A 22,557-nucleotide genomic window follows, 5' to 3' on the forward strand; every position below is an offset into this window, starting at 1 on the left:
AGTGGACAGAAGTACAAGTCCACCAGGCAGACGGAGACACAAAGCGCTCCTTCTTTGTAGTTTGTAGATTTTCAGAGTGGCACTAAAAGAAGCTTCTTCTCGCTCCTCGGACGGCTTGGAGAATGCTCAGCTGCTCAACACGTTGCATACACATTACACACGCTTACTCACGCGCTCTCTCTCTCTCTCTCTCTCTCTCTCTCACACACACACACACACACACACACACACAAACACACAGGCCACAGTTTCCTGCAGGAAACCGTAAATACACAAATATCCTCTCCAGGCAGATTCCGGCCATACAATTCATTCCCCAGCAGCCTCTTTGTACCCGCCTGTTGTTGGAGGAGGAATTTGTTTTCTTTCTACGTTGCATAATATTAACTCTGTCAATAGCTCCATTATTATAGAGCCTGGCCGGCAGACTCGCTTTTCTTTATATAACCTGAGGTCTATAAAACAGCTATAGTTATAGGCTATGATAATATGCAACTTATACGTTTATTTTATTATTTTATTTTCATCCCTTAAGTGTCATTGTTTGGCTTAAACGCAGCAAAGACAAAACAAGGACGCTGTCACTGCATTAGTGCACTATATAAAAAGCAGATATTGACTGGCAATACAGAGCAGGGGTTCCCAAAGCTGGGGTAGTGGGACACTGGCGGTGGGGTCGCAAAATTATTTTGGTTCATCCAAAATATATTTACACACCTGAATTCAACAGAATGTCACTCATTATCACTCATTCGTATTTCAATAATACTATATATTGTACAATACATTTTTTTTAATGGGTTTTTTTTGTGGCTTTTGCCTTATTTTATATATTTTTTATGGGACAGTAGGCTGACAGGAAATGAGGGGGAAGACATGCAGTAAAGGCCGTCGGGATCGGGAGTCGAACCCGCGGCACACTGCCAGACTGGATTACCAGCCACGGTGCCTGGACCACTGAGCCATGGCCCAGGTACAAAAATAATATTGTACAAGAATACATTTTAACTATGATTGTTACAAAACCTCTATAGCCCTAAGATGAATACATTACACGTGCGGACAAATGACGAATTACCTCCGCGGTCAGGTTGGGGCTGCGAGCCAATGGCAGCATTATGTTGGGGTGGCGGGCTAAAACGTTTGGGAACCCATGATATAGAGACTGTCCTTTCATATCCGTCTGTCTCTCTGTTTGTCTGATTGAACCCATGATATAGAGACTGTCCTTTCATATCCGTCTGTCTCTCTGTTTGTCTGATTGTCTCAGTGAGTCAAACCAAAGGGGAACCCCAGCTAAGAGATGAAAGTGAAAACCATCTGCCCCCCTCCCAACCGCTCTGTTCTCTGCTGCTCGCTGTCTCTTCCCCTTACCACGTTAGAGATGTGCAACCAGAAGTCTTTCAAAATGACTCATGGTCATAGGTTGTTGTTAAACAAGGAGAAGAACTCAGTTATAATTGCTTATTATGAAATTATAAAAGCTCTCATTTTATGTACATCTACAATCAATGTGTGTGCCGCAGCCTCTGCCTCAGCTCACAGCTTCACGTTGCTGGCGTTCAGAGTATGGGTTTTTATCACCATTCAGACTATGGGTTTTAAGGGTAAGTCTCCCATTGGCTTATAAAAGGTTTCCACTTCGGTCGCTGGTAGAGGTATAGGTGAACATGTTGTCTAGTCGCTTTTCGAACAGCTGGCAAAAAAAGAGGTATTTGCTAAAAGTTATAAACCTCTATTATCTGATCTCAATCATTGCTGTTCAGTAACGGGGTATCCCCATCTCTCCAGCTCTTTAGTAAACAGAAAATAAATATAGAGGAGGAAGAGAGAGAGAGATGGAGAAACAAAGATGTCTTATTTGCTCTTCAATTTACAGTGTTTCTGTTCCAATTCTGTCCAGGTTTTTGCTTTGCTTCGTTTTATCACTTCCAATGTCTCTCTTCTCTCTTCCTTTCTGTATCTCTCGGTCTCTTGTTGAGCGTGAGGCCGCGAACTATGAAGCAGCGTCATTCATCCGCCCGCAGCATTTAGTGGATCATGGGGCAGTGGTGTGACGCACGCCACGGAGAGGACAACACAGACAGTGAACCAGCACCGTCTGTGCAACAACTCTACAACACTGTGCATGTATAACGGTCTACCTCCAAAGGTATGCTGCAGTAGTAGAGTAGGGGTAGTGCGCACATTCATTTGTGACACAGTACGGAAGGTAGGTGTGTGTGCGTGTGTGTGAGTGAGTGAGTCAGTGAGTGTGAGAGAGAGAGCGAGCGAGAGAGAGAGAGAGAGTGCATATAATATGTACACATCACACACTTGTGTTTTGGATGTGTACAATCGCTCCTCAAATCAGCAGACTTCAGATTATGATCTAGCCATAAAGATAACTTGAGGTTAGCTCTAAGGGTGAATGTGGCTTCTTGCATTGCATTCGCCGGCGTCATCAGTCACATGCTTCCGTACCAGTGACCAATCGGTTTCTGTATGAGCGTGTTTTTATTTTTTTGTTTGTTTGTTTTGCCGTGGCCTCGGGCCAGTCATGTGTTTACTGCATTCCAGCGATGTACAGACACACAGATGTTCCCATACAACGTCAGCATTTACAATGGATTGGCTTGCAGGGCAATACCCATGATGCATTGCCCTCGCATGCAGCCAGAGATGGTTGTGTTTAAGCATTAGTTACTTTAGACCAACGCTTTTCAACGTTTTTAATGTCAATTATGTATTCAGCATTTGACATTTAGCCTCTCAGACCCAAAACTAAAGAATATTTTGTTTTCGTTTGGGTCATTTGGGTTCATTTTACACTCTCAAGAGTTAAAGATCTATAAGAGTCCATTTGGTTACCAACTCAACGACCACTGGTGGTCCCCGGGTTGAAACCCACTGGTTTAGACATGGGTTTGGTAATAGAATAAGGAACTGGGAGCTTAAGTTAGTAACTGAAGTAGTTCAGCTCCACTTGTCGTAGAATCCTGCTGCTAACCTTGTATGCATGTATGCATTCCAGAGGGTGAAAGACTAGCGAACAAATCTACCGTATAACACAACTAATCAGTCAAATGTGATGTATGTCTCTCTCCTGTCCTCTCCTACAACCAGTCAACAAGTCGAAACATATTGAAATGAGGACGAAGACTGTCATGTCAAGCCCTAGGCTTCCTGTCCATACTCTACTAAATTAATTGGAAAAAATTGTGAGAGGTGAGAGGCACTCTTATCATCATACATCATCTCATTCCTGCCAATCACAATTTGCGTCCTCACTTTTCTGTCTTTTCTCAGCCAATCAAATCGTCGCTATGGGGTGCTGCTCAGCCAATCAAATCATCACTAGAGGATACACACAAGCACCAGAAGCGTAGCGTCTATTGGGCCCTCGGGCACAGGCCCGGTCAATTGAGATCTTGGCCAGTCTAGCTTCTTAAAGACAGGGGGCAAAGAAACAAGGAAAACAACAAAAGACGTGTCACCAGACTTTCCACCTCCCTTCGGAGTGACTTTGGCAGCCCCTCACCGCTGTGCATGAAACTTTCTGTTGTAGCCAACGTGTCCAAAATCACACCAACCACAGCAAAGGGCCTTTGATTTAAATGGTCCCCCGTAATCACATTAGCAAGTCGGCAAAAACGGTTTCACTAATCGGTTGCACGTCACCCCACTCGCGATGCTAATTGGCCCAGTGAATTTTTTTTTATCCACGCTACGTGCCTAACAAGCACACAAAGCTGGGCATAGGAGGGGCTATATATATATATATAGGGCATGGTTGAAGAGAATGGCTGGTCCAGTGTGCTGTCTAACACAGCATCTATTTGTCTATATCTGTGTAGATAGACAGTCAGTTTTAGTCATAGTGGATTCACAGTCTGGCCATCATGTAATCTGTTTATTTCCCACGCTCTGCTCTGTCTGCCTGTACCATTCTGTCTGTGAAAATTAGCCCCACACGCGCATGCACGCACATGCGTGTGTGTGTGTGTGTGTGTGGTTTTCTACTCTTGCCACTGTGTTCTCTCAGTTTTAGTCAAGTGATATGAGGCAAAGTCACACACACACACACACACACACACACCTCCTTCTTCTGAACTAAATTAGCTGACTATTGAGCGCCAAAGTTCTTAAGTCACTCGCTCATCCCCTTGTTCCAAGGGGTTTGCGTAAGGTTTTCTCTATGGAGAAAAACATGGGATCATCTTAAAATCATCTCATGTAAGAATTGTGGTCCGAAAATAAACTGTCTCTGCAATATTGTCTGGGAGGATGTCTCTGTATCGTTTACAATAGTCAGTCACTCATCTTTTTTTGATGCCAACACTTTTGTACTTGTACTCACACAGACATCAATCCAGACTTGTACTTGTACAACGGAGTATTTTCTGTAATGCAGTAGTGATACTTTTACTTGAGTAAAGAATGCGAGCAGTTTTTCCACCAGCGGTGTTTACATCCTCTCTATGGCTATAAGGCACAGTGGTACGCCCTGTGCTGCTCCCACTGTGGAGGGAACGCATTACAGCCCATTAAGGCAGACAGACAGACAGACGGGGCAGGGCAGGGCAGGGCACCGCCCCAATACCAAACAACAACAACAAGAACAACATATTCTTATGCAATCTGATGTCCTAGTTCACACACACAGACACACACACACACACACACACACACACACACGGTTTCACAGTCTTATGATAAAGAATATTATTGTCTCTAATCATTGGAGTGGATCTGAACAGCGGTGCGATTGGTTCTCTGGTTCAGGGTGATGTCATGATGTGATGTGTTGTTGTGATGCGGAGCCGGGCCACACCAGGCCACGCTCTGGACAAATCTAATATACTGCAGGCTCATTTCCTTCTCTCACTCCCTCCATCATCCATTCAGCTGCTCACTCACTCACTCCTCCATTCACTCCCCCTGGGGGGGTGGGGGTCTCTTCCATTCTCATATCCACAATAACATACACTGGTGGGAGAACAACACTCTGGTCGACGCACTCAATTTTAACACACACATTCTGAGCGCAGTCAAAATACGAACATACAATACAACCTTACGTCACCAGTGAGTGACGTCAGGCTTTCATGGCTAAAGGTGGCTCTGTTTCCTCACGCCATTCAAGAAAGTAAGCTTTAGTAATATTGGACTACTTTTGAGGGGACAGACATGCATACATCGCATACGTAGATGCACTGATGCAGACAAACCCTAAATGTATGACATACGGTACACCGCAATTAGAATTTAGCTGTTGATATTTCCATTTTACATGCTCCATCGTTGAAAGTAGATTTGGCCACTTAAGTCCTATACAGTATATGTACTTTGTTGTATGTGACAAATAGTAAGAAAAAGAGAAAAAGAGAAGATTTGCAAGCTCGCAAATCGGCTCGTAGATTGGCTACTTTCTCAATTTTCGAAAGTTTTGACATAAAATAAAACGTTTCCCTACAATGACGACGTGCCCCAAAACAGTCCCAGCGGGTTCAAAGTGTCGTTGTCCTTCAGAGTGTTGTTCCAGTTGTGTTTCTGAGCAGAGGAAAGGGTCAAAGGAGAGCCAGCATCCTGCAGCCACTGGTTTACGACTCTATACTGCGCTCTCATCCTGCCTGCTGGTCCCTCCATGACAGACACACAGACACACAGAGACTCTATACTGCGCTCTCATCCTGCCTGCTGGTCCCTCCATGACAGACACACAGAGACTCTATACTGCGCTCTCATCCTGCCTGCTGGTCCCTCCATGACAGACACACAGACACACAGAGACTCTATAGTGCTCTCTCATCCTGCCTGCTGGTCCCTCCATGACAGACACACAGAGACTCTATACTGCTCTCTCATCCTGCCTGCTGGTCCCTCCATGACAGACACACAGACACACCCAGAGACAGAGCAGCACTGTTGCACATTTTGGTTTAGTTTTAGTCATAGTCTTTTGAGCTAAATTTCCTTTTAGTCATCCGTTTCAGTCGACTAAATATCATACAATTTTAGTTGTACAGTTGATTTTGTTTTGGCAGTCCTTGATGTCATCGCAATGGCAGATTTTACACTTTGGTTGCGTGCAAATAATAGCCGATCGACAACGCGTGAGCTTGTAGATCTGCTATTTTCAGAATGCAACCTAGCATAAAACTCTTCTCCACTAGTCCCTCCCTAACATTTTAGTCTAGTTTTTATTTGTTGACGAAATTGTCAATGTATTTAGTCATGTAGTTTTAGTCATCATAGCTTAGTTTGTATTTAGTATAATAGTTTTAGTCAACGAAGTCAACACCGCTGAAGCCAAAACAAGCGACGCGAGAGAGAGATAGGTAGAGAGAGAGAAAGATAGGGAGGGTGAGAGAGAGAGAGAGAGAGAGAGCGAGAGAGAGAGAGAGAGAGAGAGAGAGAGAGAGAGAGAGCGAGAGAGAGAGAGAGAGAGAGAGAGGCAGGCAGACATGAACAGGGAGGAGAGAGAGAGAGGGCTGAGAGGTGCAGATGAACAGAATGAATGTAAACTAAATATAATGGAAGAAACATGAAGGGGGATGATGGGAAAAATAAAAAGCAAAAGGTCCCATAGGAGAAAGAGAGAGAGGCTATACTCACCACAATCATTTCTGACGGCTCCAAAGTGATGCATTCAAAACCTCGTCTGCCCCCCAGCTGCTTGCCAAAACTGAATAGAGAGGGTGCGCACACACACACACACACACACACACACACACACACACACACACACACACACACACACACACACACACACACACACACACACACACACACACACACACACACACACACACACACACACACACACACACACACACACACACACACACACACACACACGTTAAAATGCAAATACAGCAAAGGCAATATACAACAACTATGGTACAGTGGGGTTATGTAATGGAATCAACCGTATATAAATAATTTGTGTGTGTGTGTGTGTGTGTGTGTGTGTGTGTGTGAGAGACAAAGTCCTCCAAAGGTCCTTGCTCACGGCTTCAAACTCAAGAGAGTGGCCAACAGATAGGTTCACATACATGTATCTTAATAACCAGTTGGGACTAAGCCATGTCCTTTAGCTATGGTCAGGAGGTTTCTACAGAGTACCATGCAGTGTATCAGGAACCTGTGTGCAGAGGCAATGTTCTGTGGTGCAGACCTAACCGTAACCACTACAAAGACATAGAGGCGACTTGAGGAGATCAATAGGCCTTTGTGGTTCGACAACATGACCTTCTCCAGTCCATGGGGACCACAGGCATGGTTATTGCTCCGGTCTAGTGTACTAAAGAATACCTCTGGTCACATGGAAATAAGGGATAGCTATGGATTTTATTTTTATTTTTTACTATCTTGTATTAAAAAAAATGCTGAGGTTCTCTCTGGGAGCAACAAGGATGGATAGGATCAGGAACGAATACATCAGAGGGACAGCACAGCGCATGTCAGATGTTTTGGAGGTAAAGCCAGAGAGGCCAGAGTGAGATGGTTTGGACACGTACAGAGGAGGGATAGTGAGTATATCGGTAGAAGGATGTTGAGGTAGGAACTGCCAGGCAGGAGGCCTAGAGGAAGACCAAAGAGAAGATTTATGGGTGTACTGAAAGAGACCATAAAGTCAGTTGGTGTGAGAGAAGAGGAGGCAGAGGACAGGGTGAGATGGAAGCAGATGGTTCGCTGTGGCGACCCCTGAAGGGAAAAGCTGAAAGGAAAAGAAGAAGATCTTGTACTTTCACAAGGCACTCGTCACATTACTAGAGGTATAATGTGGCCCATGCATGCTAAATCCCACATAATCTAACCCCACAGAATCTATATGTGGTGTAATGTGGCCCATGCTAAATCCAACTCTAACCCCAATGTCAATCTTTTCCCGATTGTAAAATAAAATGTATGACGTCATAGATTGACCTCCAGGTACTATATTAACGGGCGCTGCACCGAGTCTGTTCAGTATTACGGAACAAGTAATTTTGTCGTTCAGCTCGATTTAGAAAAAAACAACAAATCCAGTTAATTAATTGATTATCTAAGCGCCAGAGAGAATAATGGACGTCGTCCCGGTCGAATCTGCCGGTTCCCCAGCGAAGGCGGAAGCCAGGAGGAGGAGGAGGAGGGCCGTGAAGGCGGCGGGTCCCAAGAGGACGGTCAGACGCAGGAGGAGGAGGACCAGACGACGCGCCGCGTCCGCCAGGCCCCGGAGGAGGAGGAGACGCGCGGCCACAGCCAAGACCACCACCAGGAGGCGCAGGAAGTCCACCAGGCGTCGCAGGAGGCCCGTGAGAAGGACGGCGGCGAAGAGGCAGGTGAGGAGGAGGAGACGGAGGGCCGTGTCGACGGTGGCGTAAAGCTTCCGCTTTGGAGGACCGCAACTATGGATTATTTTTCCTTTCTTTGATCAACCATTTAAAGCATTATATTTTATACTTTGTTGCACAGCGGCGGCGTGCAGAAATAGTGAAAATAGTCAATGTAGAGGCTCACAACTTGTGAGCTTGTTGTGACCTTCTAGATCTGCTATTTTCACTATTTTAGTTATTTTTATTTTGACTATTTTAGTTTTTTTTTAAACACTTTTCACTTTGCGATGTGTTGTGAGGTTTAGGTTGTTTTTACACATATACCCATATACAGTATACAACAGCCTAAAATAGGATGCTACGTAGGTCGTCAACATCTTGTCAACAGCTGCACATACAAGCACGGTTAAGCATTAAACCGAGGGGGCTCGTAGCATAAATACTGCACGCAATGCAGAGAACATACATTTCCAAAGGTCATTATTTTGTTATCTTGAAAAGATGTTACAATTGGGTGACCAATGACCATGCCATGTTGTCTTGTCTTGTCTTGTCGTACGTTTGTCTTGTTTTTGTTTCAACTTGATTCAGGTTATGTGGTTTGTATTAGTGTCGCTTCCATGTTAGCATAGGACTATGCAACTTTTTATTTTCTTATTTTTATTTTATGCTACCACAATATTTTGTGTATGGACTCACAACATTTTGTTATCTTTTATATGTTTCATATGGGTGTGTCACATATACTGTCATTTGATTTACTGTATACCCTGAATCTTGAATAAACAAAACAGTGGAAAAGATGTTACAAACACATGTCAAGACTCGAGTGTATGATAATTACAGCATGATGGATTTAACACTGGCCATGCAGACGAATTCTTATACGGTAGTTTCCTTTTTACTTTTTTTCTGGAGAATCTGGACAAGCAATGGGTAAAATTACGGAATAAATTCTAAATGTCAGAAGGTATCCCTCTCCGATTTTGATCCACGAGGACATCTTGGCCTCATGGCGATCGAAATAAACCCCCAGCGCAAACCAATAAACAACCTCAGCACAATGCCAGGCTTTGTCTGGCTGGGATTTGATTGCGTTTGGCTCGCAGCCTGCGTGTCCTGTGATGTGTCGGGAGCGGAGCAGATGATGGTGCGGTGGCGTGACCAGCAGAGGGTTCCGTACGCCGTGCACTACACTTGTCATATCAACACCATGCATGTCACTTCAGGTCAACAAGCCTGGACTACAGCCCTGGACTAGAGCATTATCGTTGATGTCAGCCAGAAACCGCTTGCATCTCCGAATTTCAACTTTCTTTATTTTTGTTGTTTAAGATTTCTGTTTTTTTTTGTTTTTTTTTTCTGCCTATATTGATAGGTTTAAAGTAATCTGACAGGAAATGGGGGAGAGATGGGGGGGGAAGGCGTGGCAAAGGCCGTCGGGATCGGGAGTCGAACCCGCGGCACGCCATCAGGTGCCCAGACGGTCTCAACTTTCTTTTTCTACATGGATGCCCTACTGTGTCATACAACAGTGATGCTCAAAATTATTATTTTTTCAAGTGCAAGCGGTTGTGATTAAATAATACAACTACATATATCGGGCATACAGGTTTCCACGCAACAGTGGCAATATTATGTGAAAGCATAAGACATACAGTACAGTAGTATCTTAACGTGCAACCAAACCCATGTGATAGAAATGTGATTCTGTTACTGCTTGTTTGTAACCACACACACACACACACACACACACACACACACACACACACACACACACACACACACACACACCTTTTCCAAATCATCTCATTTCTAATATACATATATATATTTTTTTATATTTTGTTTTTATTTTAAATTTTTCACAAGATACACAGACCGCATACCAAATATATTGAAAAATCTAAAATAGTGAAAATAGCTAAAAGCATCACTAACTGGTAGTCAATATCTGTGAGACGCGGCGCCACTATCTTATGACAAAGTATAGAGCGTCGCAGTCCCGCCCCCTCGAGATTTATTTATTTATTTATTTAAAGACGTTTACGCCGCGGACAAAGCCAACTCTTGTCGTGACAAATCATGACACTAAACACAATGTTTTGGGCCAAACAAATAATTAGAAAGTAGAAAAAAACGGCAGGTTACAACACTTTTTTTGTTGTTTTTCTTATTATAAATTATTTGATCGGCCCAAAACATTGTGTTCATTGTCATGATTTGTCACGATCCGAGTTGGCTTTGTCCGCTGCCGCGGCGTAACCGTCTTTAAATAAATACTTTAGGAAAAGCCTATGGAGAAAATGAATGGAGAACCATTTCCTGGGCCACTCGTTGTTCTGAAATTTCCACACAACAACTCTAATGTATACTTTATGACTGTAGCGCTGCACTCGGTGCCGCGCTATGAGCTTGTAGATCTGCTATTTTTAAAGTATAACATAATGCTTCAAAACACCAAAAGGGGTTCCCGCCCAAAATGGGCACCAGGCGGCTATTTGCAGAAGGTTTTTATTTATGTTTGCACCGGCCTGCACAGGGCGTTATTTGGTTACAGTACGGCTGAAGAAACTGCAAATAATAGCCCTGGCTTTTATTTTGGACCCCAGCGTTTTTTTTTTTAACCAGCATTTAATATGCAAAATGGGGTCAGACCCCCGGCTACTATTTGTGCCCGCCCGTGCTACAATTTAGTCATATACAGTACCGTACTTATACATGTAACTTAGTCCCTCAATTTCGATCATTTAATTTAGTCAAATTTGAAACATGATCGATTTATTTTCTGTATGGGATAAAGTCTTTATTCACACGTCATTTCAGTTAAGAAATAGGATTACTTTCATTGGTGTGTGTGTGTGTGTGTGTGTGTGTGTGTGTGTGCGCGCGCGCATATATTTGTGTCTCTCTCTCTGACATACTAAATATTTTGATGGTCTTTCTCACAAACCTGAATGTGTGATCTGCCATCTGAGCTCCAATCAATTTTTACATGCGTGTGCGTGCGTGTGTGATCCCTGAGAACAGGATTGAGTTGAGTGAGTTTGTCTCGCATCCGTTCGCATGTGAAAGTGGCGACTCAGCATTGTTTTTAGGCTTTCTCCAAGAGCGCCCGCCGCTTTGAATTATGGGAAGCGTGTTGAGCTGGGATATGGCCAAACATTACTTTCCCACTGCCTACATCTTTCTCCTCAGGCGTTTCACTGGCTGCCTAGTTTCTCTACCATTCCTTTTTAAAGGTGCGTTCAAACCTGAAGATTTTGTACCTAGTAAAGCACCTATACGGCCGAGCCAGAAAACACCAAACACTCGGTTCAATATATTTACCGGTAACATAATTCCTGCTATTGTATAATTCATGAGCAGCACAATTATCTCTCCTATGTCTTTGCTAAGGGATGAATAAAATCACCGGCTCTCGGAACAACATCAACGCCTATTGGCTGTCGGGGGGGAAGCGAAGGACACTTCAGTTGGATTTTTCCAGCTGGGGCGAAGGTAAGGTACCAGTTGGCCGTTTGCGCGACTTCTCGACTTTGTATTTAATCCCGCCGTTTAAACTATCCAGGTTTGATCGTAGCTTTAGTCCCGTCTGTTGCCTTCATTTTCCATCCATCCATCCATCCATCAGGCACTGTTGCCATGTACGCTTATTTAAAGCGACTTTGGGCTTATTTTTCTGTAACTCCCAGTTGTATTTGTCCCAAACACCCATCAGAAAATGTTTTGTGGCGGGGAGCGCCGTAGCAGATTTGTGTTAAATATTCCAAATATTCCACCTTTTAGTTTAAGATTTTGCTCACAACGCAGCAACGTGTTGTGAGCTTGTAGATCGGCTAAAGCCTCATGTGGCCTAATTGCTTCTTTTGGGCTTGATTGTCCTAGACCAGGTTGCTTATTTCTCTCACAAAATCTGGCAACACTGCCTCCGGGTCCAAAAGGGAGGCAGTGCCCTTTCATCTCATCAGATCTTCAACCTGCCGGCTGCAAAAACATTGGTCCAATTTCCCATGCACTTGTTTTGCCGCTCAGATGAAAGTGTGTAACGTCATAATGTGCTCTGATGACCATCAAAGGTGGTCCGACATGAATGGAACGAGTGCTTTGGTTTGTACGTTCGGGGGAATAGTTTGTCCATGAGCGGCAGGAAAAAAAGAGGGACTGTGAAGTCGTACTCTTCTTTGTGTGTGTGTGTGTGTGTGTGCGTGCGTGCGTGCGTGCGTGCGTGCAGATCTTGTCTTGTAGATAAACCATTTCCGGCTATTTCACATTTTTTGGAAAGAAAAAAATATTAAATGTGTCAGTGATTAATTTGTCATATCTTCTCTTATCTGTGCAATTTGTGATTACGAAGCATTAAAGCATCAAACAGAAATACAAAATGTAACGTTCTAATGTTGGAATGCAAAACGCAATTAAATCGTTAATTTGTGTGACAATTAATCATCAGCTTAAATGTGTAATGGTGACAGCCCTATAGTGGGACTTAACCGAAAGACATTGCTGAGAACAAACAGGCTCTACCGTGGTGGCCTAATGGCCTCAGACAGAGAGAGCTGAGGCTACAAGTCCAACCCTTAGAGTATATATGAATAGAGACGGCACCCAGAGGAAACCCTGAGGCCAAATGGACATATTGGCCGAATTTGGTATCGCAGCGTGGACCCAAACACATGAACGCGCTGGTCCGTTGACTATCATTGTGCACGTTCACGACGGCGGCAGCACGTTCGTGCGCGTTCAACGGCAGCACGTTCATGTGTTTGGGGCAAATCCATCCCAGAATGCACTCTGTTCCTACCAGGAAGGAGGAGTGAAATCGCCTCATGCGCTTTTGAGCAACTTAATGCAAGTGGATGGAAGGAGAACTCGGATGCCATCTCTATTCATATATACGCTAAGGTCCAACCGCGTCCCTCTTGGCCCCCAGATACCCAGCCTACTGCTGGCCAACGCAGAGTCCCTCCACAACCAGCTGGCCCCCCAGATACCCAGCCTACTGCTGGCCAACGCCGAGTCCCTCAACAACCAGCTGGCCCCAGATACCCAGCCTACTGCTGGCCAACGCAGAGTCCCTCCACAACCAGCTGGCCCCCCAGATACCCAGCCTACTGCTGGCCAACGCTGAGTCCCTCAACAACCAGCTGCCCCCAGATACCCAGCCTACTGCTGGCCAACGCTGAGTCCCTCAACAACCAGCTGCCCCCAGATACCCAGCCTACTGCTGGCCAACGCAGAGTCCCTCCACAACCAGCTGGCCCCCCAGATACCCAGCCTACTGCTGGCCAACGCAGAGTCCCTCCACAACCAGCTGGCCCCCCAGATACCCAGCCTACTGCTGGCCAACGCTGAGTCCCTCAACAACCAGCTGGCCCCCAGATACCCAGCCTACTGCTGGCCAACGCAGAGTCCCTCAACAACCAGCTGGCCCCCAGATACCCAGCCTACTGCTGGCCAACGCAGAGTCCCTCAACAACCAGCTGGCCCCCAGATACCCAGCCTACTGCTGGCCAACGCAGAGTCCCTCAACAACCAGCTGGCCCCCAGATACCCAGCCTACTGCTGGCCAACGCAGAGTCCCTCCACAACCAGCTGGCCCCCAGATACCCAGCCTACTGCTGGCCAACGCAGAGTCCCTCCACAACCAGCTGGCCCCCCAGATACCCAGCCTACTACTGGCCAACGTAGAGTCCCTCCACAACCAGCTGGCCCCCCAGATACCCAGCCTACTACTGGCCAACGTAGAGTCCCTCCACAACCAGCTGGCCCCCCAGATACCCAGCCTACTGCTGGCCAACGCTGAGTCCCTCAACAACCAGCTGGCCCCCCAGATACCCAGCCTACTGCTGGCCAACGCTGAGTCCCTCAACAACCAGCTGGCCCCCAGATACCCAGCCTACTGCTGGCCAACGCTGAGTCCCTCCACAACCAGCTGGCCCCCCAGATACCCAGCCTACTGCTGGCCAACGCTGAGTCCCTCAACAACCAGCTGGCCCCCCAGATACCCAGCCTACTGCTGGCCAACGCTGAGTCCCTCAACAACCAGCTGGCCCCCCAGATACCCAGCCTACTGCTGGCCAACGCAGAGTCCCTCCACAACCAGCTGGGCCCCCAGATACCCAGCCTACTACTGGCCAACGCTGAGTCCCTCCACAACCAGCTGGCCCCCCAGATACCCAGCCTACTGCTGGCCAACGCTGAGTCCCTCAACAACCAGCTGGCCCCCCAGATACCCAGCCTACTGCTGGCCAACGCAGAGTCCCTCCACAACCAGCTGGCCCCCCAGATACCCAGCCTACTGCTGGCCAACGCAGAGTCCCTCCACAACCAGCTGGCCCCCCAGATACCCAGCCTACTGCTGGCCAACGCTGAGTCCCTCCACAACCAGCTGGCCCCCAGATACCCAGCCTACTGCTGGCCAACGCAGAGTCCCTCCACAACCAGCTGGCCCCCAGATACCCAGCCTACTGCTGGCCAACGCAGAGTCCCTCCACAACCAGCTGGCCCCCCAGATACCCAGCCTACTGCTGGCCAACGCTGAGTCCCTCAACAACCAGCTGGCCCCCAGATACCCAGCCTACTGCTGGCCAACGCAGAGTCCCTCAACAACCAGCTGGCCCCCCAGATACCCAGCCTACTGCTGGCCAACGCAGAGTCCCTCCACAACCAGCTGGCCCCCCAGATACCCAGCCTACTGCTGGCCAACGCTGAGTCCCTCAACAACCAGCTGGCCCCCAGATACCCAGCCTACTGCTGGCCAACGCTGAGTCCCTCAACAACCAGCTGGACGGACTTCAATACCGAAGCAGCTCTCAAGGGGCCGTTGTGTGTTCTGCCTTTCAGAGAATTGGCCCCGGGCCCTAATACTAGTAACTATACTACCACCACCGGATGTTATTCCTGTGCACCGCACTGACCGGTCCTGCATGGCGACCACTGGCGAGGGTGTGTTGCTTTACTTTATTAACAATTCATGGCGCACTGATGTGGAAACGGTCTCTCAGTCCCGTTCGACAGCGTTGGGAAAACAACTAACAATTAAAGGTCCAGGGCCGTTCTGTATCCCAAAGGGAATTCCCCATGCGTGTTAACTGCTGTCTTTATACCACCGCAAGCCAATGTCACACAGCAACGCCGAGGCGGACAAATTGTAAAGAGCCATTAGCTGGCAGGAGAACATGCATCCTGAGACCATTTCCAAAGCAGGAGGAGACTTTAACCCATTTTGGGGCGGGAACCCCTTTTGGTATAACATTGTTATAAATGTAGCTATTGAAAAAAATAACAGATCTACAAGCTCATAGCACGCCACCGAGTGGCGCGCTACGAGCTTGTAGGTCTGCTATTTTTCTTGAAAAAATCGTGAAAATGTGGCACAAATCTTTGAATATATAATCTTTCAGAGCGAACATTTTAGAAAAAAATCACACCTGTGTGAACCGAGTGGTGCGACTCCCCTCTTTCTCCCCCCCCCCCTCCTCTCTCTCTCTCTCATATTAGCAGGCAACACTGTCTCTCTCTCTCTGTTTCTGGCAAACAGCGCCCCTACTGGTACTCATTATGGTGCTCATTGACACATACAAACTGTACATACATACATACATAGGTTGTGACAAAAGCACATTATTTATGTCATTCTACTTTGTTGTTCTGTACGTGTTATTTATTTAAGGAGAAAGATTACATGTGAAATTAATGTGATGATAATATTTCCTATTCATGAGGAAAAGGTAACAGGTCTGACACATGGGTGATTGACACGCCACTGGTGTCGTCACCCAAGGTTACTTCAGGAGGAAGTGACACACGGGGAACAGGGGGAATCACAAACACGGTGTAGGCCTACACGGGGAATGAGGAGCGCCAGGTAGCAGTCAAGTTCAAGTATCAAGTTTGATCACGCTATCTGCAGCCCTAACTAGCAACAGGACCGTCGGGGAATTAAGTCATCGCTTAGTTGCTTCCGCCGACGGATGGTCGGCATTTGGACTGGAAGCCGGTCGGTGGAGTTTGGCCAGTGGAGTATGAACAACCTACCGACATACCGGTGAGATCGAGCCAAGGGCCTTTCTGTTGGGATTTATTAACTTTAAGGAGTACCCCATTTGTTTTTGTTTGGTCGTTCAGAGCGGAGGAGCTCTCTTCTGTGGATATAAGGACTGCTAAAGACTATCGCGGGCGGACCGTGTTCAATTAAAGAAGAGGCTTTATTATTTATTTATTTAACACTTAGTGGAGTTAGTGCGGTCGCGCGCACTTGACTTTGGGCATGGATTGATTGTTTTGTTTGTGTAAACGTTATGTGAAAGCATTGTTTGTTGATTTCGGTTTGTCTGCCTGTTTAGTCTTTTATGCTATAGGGACAGCGACAGGGATAGATGCACTGTGTCAAGTGTTTGGTTTTCTGTTACACCGTTGGTTTGATGATACACGTATGCAGCATCTCTATATAAATAAGTTGAACTATATATCCCTACGAATCTGTTGTTTAATTTTCCTTAGTTAATAATTTGCCTTAAGACACAAGGGGCGATTGTTACAAGGTGAACACATAGGCGGACACGGACATTGCAGAGGTGCTGGTAGGCTAAAAAGTAAGATAAAAAGAGATCAGGTGATGAACTCTCTAGGACAGTGGTAACCAACCTTTTCAAGCCCAAGAGCCCATTTTATTCCCAATTGTAAGCCAAGATCTACCACTAAAACGTGTTAGAAAAAACACTTGTTTTTTTGCTATTTCTGACAGGCTCAATGCATGTGCACACATCCACACAAAGACTAAAGCTTAAATTAGAATAAATACTTATAGTAAGTTATATTATCAATGTCAAATAATATTAAGACAAATTAGAAATAATTAGTATTAGAAATATTTTGTTTCTCATTTCAATGAATATTCACATTGGCAGATGTTCAAATGACATAGGCATAACATGACCATATATATTTGCACAGATATGGTGACATACTCTCAGGGTCAGCCCACCTTTAATGAGACTGCTGTGACTGAACTTTATCTGCAAGCGTTTTGAAATCATATTTAGTGATTGCCAGTCTGAGGGTGTCATTAAGATGTGAGTCAGTCATACGAGTTCTATTTTCTAGATTCTAGATTTTATTATTTTCATTTGTGAAAAGGCCATTCTCTGCTCACAAGATACCAAAATTCCTTCTCTTTAGCTCTGACCTGCAGGTGACAGTCACTTACTAATCCAATAATCTCCATTTAAATATCTGAAGTTAATGCAAACACATCCTGCATTTTATCGGACAGCAGTTCAATGACAGTAGGCTCAGTAAAGAGGAAAGGAAAGCAGCTACTTGACTCATGCGTTGTACTTCAACAAGTTTTCATATTTCATATTTTTTGCTCTATGTGTGCATGTGTACATAATTCAAACTGTAGCGTTGATTATTGTCACGGACAGAAGTCATTCTTTCCCTTTGCATATGCCCTGGAGTGCACTCGCCTATTAGTTTGCATTGCAGACTGGTATATTCAGTATATTTTTCTCATTTTTATATTTTTGTTGTTGCTGCGCAGCAGTTGAGGAGAACGCAACTATGCATTCCTTTAAGCAACACAACTTCTGCAGCTGCATCCATATGTTTAGAATTTGCATCAATGATCAAATCCCAATAATAAAAAATATAACAACGAACAACGAAAACTGAAGTAGCAGCGGCGCTATCGGCTAGTAGTCCCAACTCTGTGTCTGCAGCCTGTCACAAGCCCCGTGAGCACGTTGTTCTGTATTTTAATGTCGGGTCGGAGAATAAATACAGTATGAATGACGGCGGGATTTATTTGACAACTCTGTCCTGCTTTCTTCACGAGAAGAGAAGAGCGCTCACAGCTGCTAATATGGTAGCAGCCGTGTGGCTGTCAGTTCTCTTTACGGCATGACGTAATGGGAACCTGGGTCTGGGAAGCTCAGAGCTGCAGCCATTGGCTCATGATACGAGCACACGACCAATGGGACAGATCATTCAGTGTTGCTAAGATACCACCACCCCACCACACACGCACACACACCCTTGGACGATGGGGTCTATTCTCAAACTCAGAGCCACAGCGCTCTGCTCAAAATTAATTTGCATGTGACGAGCGGCACTGACATTATTCCAATGGGTCTGTCTGACACTTCGCGATCGACTGGAAACGTTCCCGCGAGCTACCGGTAGATCGCGAACCCCCGGTTGGTTACCCCTGCTCTAGGACATCTAGCCGTGTCGGAGTGATAATCCATTCAGACCTCAACTCCACATCAACAAAACAACCAACATTTTTTTCATCTCAGAAATATAGCCAAGATAGGACCTTTCCTATCACAACCAGAGGCTGAAAAAAAAAAACACCCATGCCTTGCCTTTGTCACTAGCCGCATAGATTACTGCAACGCTCTATTCACAGGATTACCAAAAATGGCCAGACAGACTATAATATCGATAGGATGAATTGCTGTTATTGCCGATTAACCGATATTACCGATGTCGATATGATCTCATTCTGTATTGAAAAGTTACAATAATTTCGTCCATTCTGAAAAATACATGTAACAGGGAATCTGTACTGCTTGCTTAGGCAAGTCAGTTTTTACTTAAATACCGGTCTTTAGTCTAATAATTGGTTTTATTTATTATAGCTGACTGGCTGTGGTGGATTGCCATCTGTTGTTAAGTTTTGGACTTTATAGTGTTTCTTTTCCTCAAATTGTTAAGCCAATGTGTATAATTTGTATGATCTGTGAGTGATTTGCCTTTCAAAATGTTAAATAGCTCTATATTCTGATGATAGTCCTCATTGCTATTGAGTCCTTGTCCCTCCAGCTCTTTATTAAACATTAAAAAAAGAAAAAAGAAAACCGGTCTTTATGTGCATCGCTGCGTAAAATGCGATATTTTGGGCTTGATTAGAGCTTATTTTGAGCTATAGTGTGTATATCACGGATGTTTCTATTGGCATTAAAATTATGAATAAAAAATATGACCATATGTCACTCAAAAGCTGCTATTGGGGTTGGTAGTCCAAGGGTTAAATCACACACCACTGTCTCGAGAGACACGGTGAGACACAGTGAGAGAAAGAGAGAGAGAGAGTCACACTAAATCTCAAGACGTGGTGTGGCTGAGACTGGCACCCCACGAGAGCTGCAGTCTTCTGGGCACAGTGTGGTCTTGTGAGAGCCCTTCTCCTGGAGGTCAGCCTGTCTGACAGGCAGCTCCCTCCACACTCCACTGAGGCTCCACGCATGCTCCCTGTCAGCCACGCACATAGCCTGCCAAAACTGTCTCAACTGTGGTGCATGTGAGCGTGCGTGTGCGAGAGGGAGAGAGAGAGAGAGAGAGAGAGACTTGGCAGATATTAGCATGTTTGTGGGCGTACTTTACAGAGCCGAGAGAGAACAGAAATGTTTTGCAGGAATTGAGTGCTAGTGGAGAAGAGTGCTAGAGTTTGCAGTATAATGTTTGCATGTGTGAATGCAAATATGTGTGTGTGTGTGTAGTGCACTTTCCTGTATTTGCACTCTTAACACATCAAACACAGGGAAACGTTAATCTACGTTCTTAGTTAGCGTCAAACTAACTTTTCCGCGTTCTAACTAAGCGGTATATATCATTATTTATCCATCCATGTACAGCACGTGTCTGTGCATCGTTGCAGTTGCAGCATTGTTATGTCAGAACATGCCAGCTCCATATATGGAGATAAAACATTCTGAGAATCATGGTGTCAAATGTGTTTATGTGTTCTGCATGCTGGGTCACAAGAGTGAACTGACTAAAGCTATAGGTTATTTTATTATGGACCTGAACAACTCGTGTTTCATACATTATGTCTTCTCTCTCACCATGTTTGGTGGGCGCAAGCTGAATTAAAAAGCCAATTTCTGAAGAACGGTAGATGGGATAAATGTGTACTTTTATTCTCGTGAAAGTAGACATTCAGAGCTTTCATTCGGTGTAGTACGTGTATAGGATATTTTGTGTGTTCATTTTTATATCTGCCTGTCAATGTCTGTGACATAAAACGGTCCATATATCAGCTTTCTGTTCAAAAACAGCACTTTCAGACAAAAGCAGGTGTTACATAAAAGGTCTCCAGAAAGCTTTAAAAAAAATAAGCTTTCTTTTGAGGTATGCGGTGTGATTCTCGCTACAAGACAACGTTCGCTGTGGGCCTTGGAAAAGGCCCACAACTTTCCAGAACCCGTGGGAAGAAGAGAAGCTCAGTCTTGTCGGGGTTCAGCTTGATGTCTTCTCGCCACCTCAAGCTGAACCCAGACAAGACTGATCTTCTATTCTTTCCAGCTAACCATTTCCATAAACAACAGCCAAGGACCTTGGTGTCCCGGACAGTCGGCTCTCAATCAAAGCACACATTACAGCGGTCACTCCATCCTGTAGGTGTAACATTCAAAGGATTAGACCCTTCGACACCCAGGAGTCAGCCCTGCATGTCAAAACTTTTGTAAATCTCTCCTTACTGGCCTACCGGCATTTGCAGTTAAGCCTCTCCAATTCCAGAATGCTTGCTTATGATACCTTCACGACAATGTCTCTGTCTTTGATGTATTAGTACCAAAAGTATATGTATAAGTAACAAAAGTACAAGTACCAAAAGCAAAAAGTACTAATCATGCAGAATGTCCCGTTTCAAGATTTCAAATGTATACAAATATTTTGAAAATAGCAGATCTACACAAGCTTGTGAGATCGGGTATTTTTGAATGGCCAAATGTATATAGGGCTGGTAACTAAAGTTAAAATAAAAATAAAATAAAATTTTGAGGTTATTGGAGGACAATGTAGAGGAGTACAAGATCTGAGATGTAGTGGAATAGAAGTAAAAGTATTGGATATTGGAAATACTTGCGTAAAGTACAAACATTTTACTTAAGTACTGTACTTAGTTACTTTCCATAACTGGGCGCTCAATGTATTGTCATATGTGGAAAACCCCACCCATCTGGTCCCGTGAGTGGACTAAAACAAACTAGTGATAACACTTTAGTTACTAGTTACTTTGTAGATTGTGATTATTATAAAAATAAAAATAAACACTTCCCACTGTAATGGTGTTTTGTCGGCTTTCAAATAAAACAATTAAACAAACCCAAGATGCACCCAGTATATGGCATATACTGTTTTTACGGACTGACCTCATACTTCCTTCTATTCCTGAGGGGTCCAAGCCGCTTCTTTTCACCTGACAGGGGGAAGTTTCCCCGGTTGGACGTAGCGCGTGGAAGGAACACGTTATTCCAACCAGTTCCTTCCCCTCCATCAGGCGCCCCGGCTGACCAGGGGGAGGCAGTTTAGAGACCAGGGTAGGCCCTATAGGGGACACAGGGAGAACATGCAAACTCCACACAGAACGGCCCTCTCGCCAACCCCACCTACTGTGGGGTCAGACGTGCCATTTTCTAAGAATCCGTTTGCCGTCTAATGACATTCCTAAAATGGGGATGCCAGGTTGGAAGTGGTCAAATGCCAGTCTTTCAACGTGTGGGGGAAGTCGTTTATCACGGTGGAATGAGAGCTGTGTGCGGGTTGTGTTGGATTGGAGCAGGTGATGATGTCTCTGCCCATTTTCTCTGTGGAAAACATGTCTCTGGCTGGGGAGGGATGACAGGCCCAGCCTCGGCCCAGTGACAGCTGCACGGCCCTGGGCAATAACCCATTTTAGGCGGGAACCCCTTTTGGTGTTAGCATTGCGTTATGCTTTAGCCATTTAAAAATAGCAGATCTACAAGCTCATAGCGCGCCACCGAGCTTGAAGGTCTGCTATTTTTGAAAAATCGAAGAACGACTGACATAGAAACATAGCTTTTTCAGAAAACTGTCGTTTTCAAACAGACATTTTTAAAATCTGATCTCAGGTCAGAATGGGATAAACCATGACAGCCCAGGGAGAGGCTATTGGGCCGGCCACACACACACACGTCACACACACACACACACACACGCACGCACGGCACGCACGCACGCGCACACACCTCTCTGTCACAAGTATTAGCTTGTACTGTCCAAGAGAAAATACACAGCGACGTCACCCGGAACACAAAGAAAGCAAAACGGGTCTCATGAAAATAAGGAATCTTGTGAGTATAGTAAAAGTTAGGTGTTCAATAGCATGAACTCCCACGGAAAAGAAGGGGGATGGGGGTATCGTTACAGAAGATTAAAACACAGAGATATAATTGTAAGAATCTATTTGGAAAACTGTAGTGTACAGTATGTGGAATAAATA

General features: G+C 45.2%; 1 protein-coding gene across 4 annotated transcripts in view; it reads right to left on the reverse strand.

The window, feature by feature from the left end:
• Positions 1 to 22,557, reverse strand: part of rapgef6 (Rap guanine nucleotide exchange factor (GEF) 6) — a 187,919-nt gene that overhangs the window by 115,276 nt on the left and 50,086 nt on the right. For all 4 annotated transcript variants that reach the window (XM_080780488.1, XM_080780489.1, XM_080780487.1 and 1 more), the window contains exon 5: positions 6,598 to 6,667. In XM_080780488.1, the coding sequence (XP_080636614.1) occupies positions 6,598 to 6,667 (70 nt within the window). The remainder of the gene's footprint in view (positions 1 to 6,597; positions 6,668 to 22,557) is intronic.

The sequence above is a fragment of the Protomyctophum bolini genome, assembly GCF_963924005.1.
Source record: "Protomyctophum bolini genome assembly, chromosome: 13".
NCBI classification, from domain to species: domain Eukaryota; kingdom Metazoa; phylum Chordata; class Actinopteri; order Myctophiformes; family Myctophidae; genus Protomyctophum; species Protomyctophum bolini.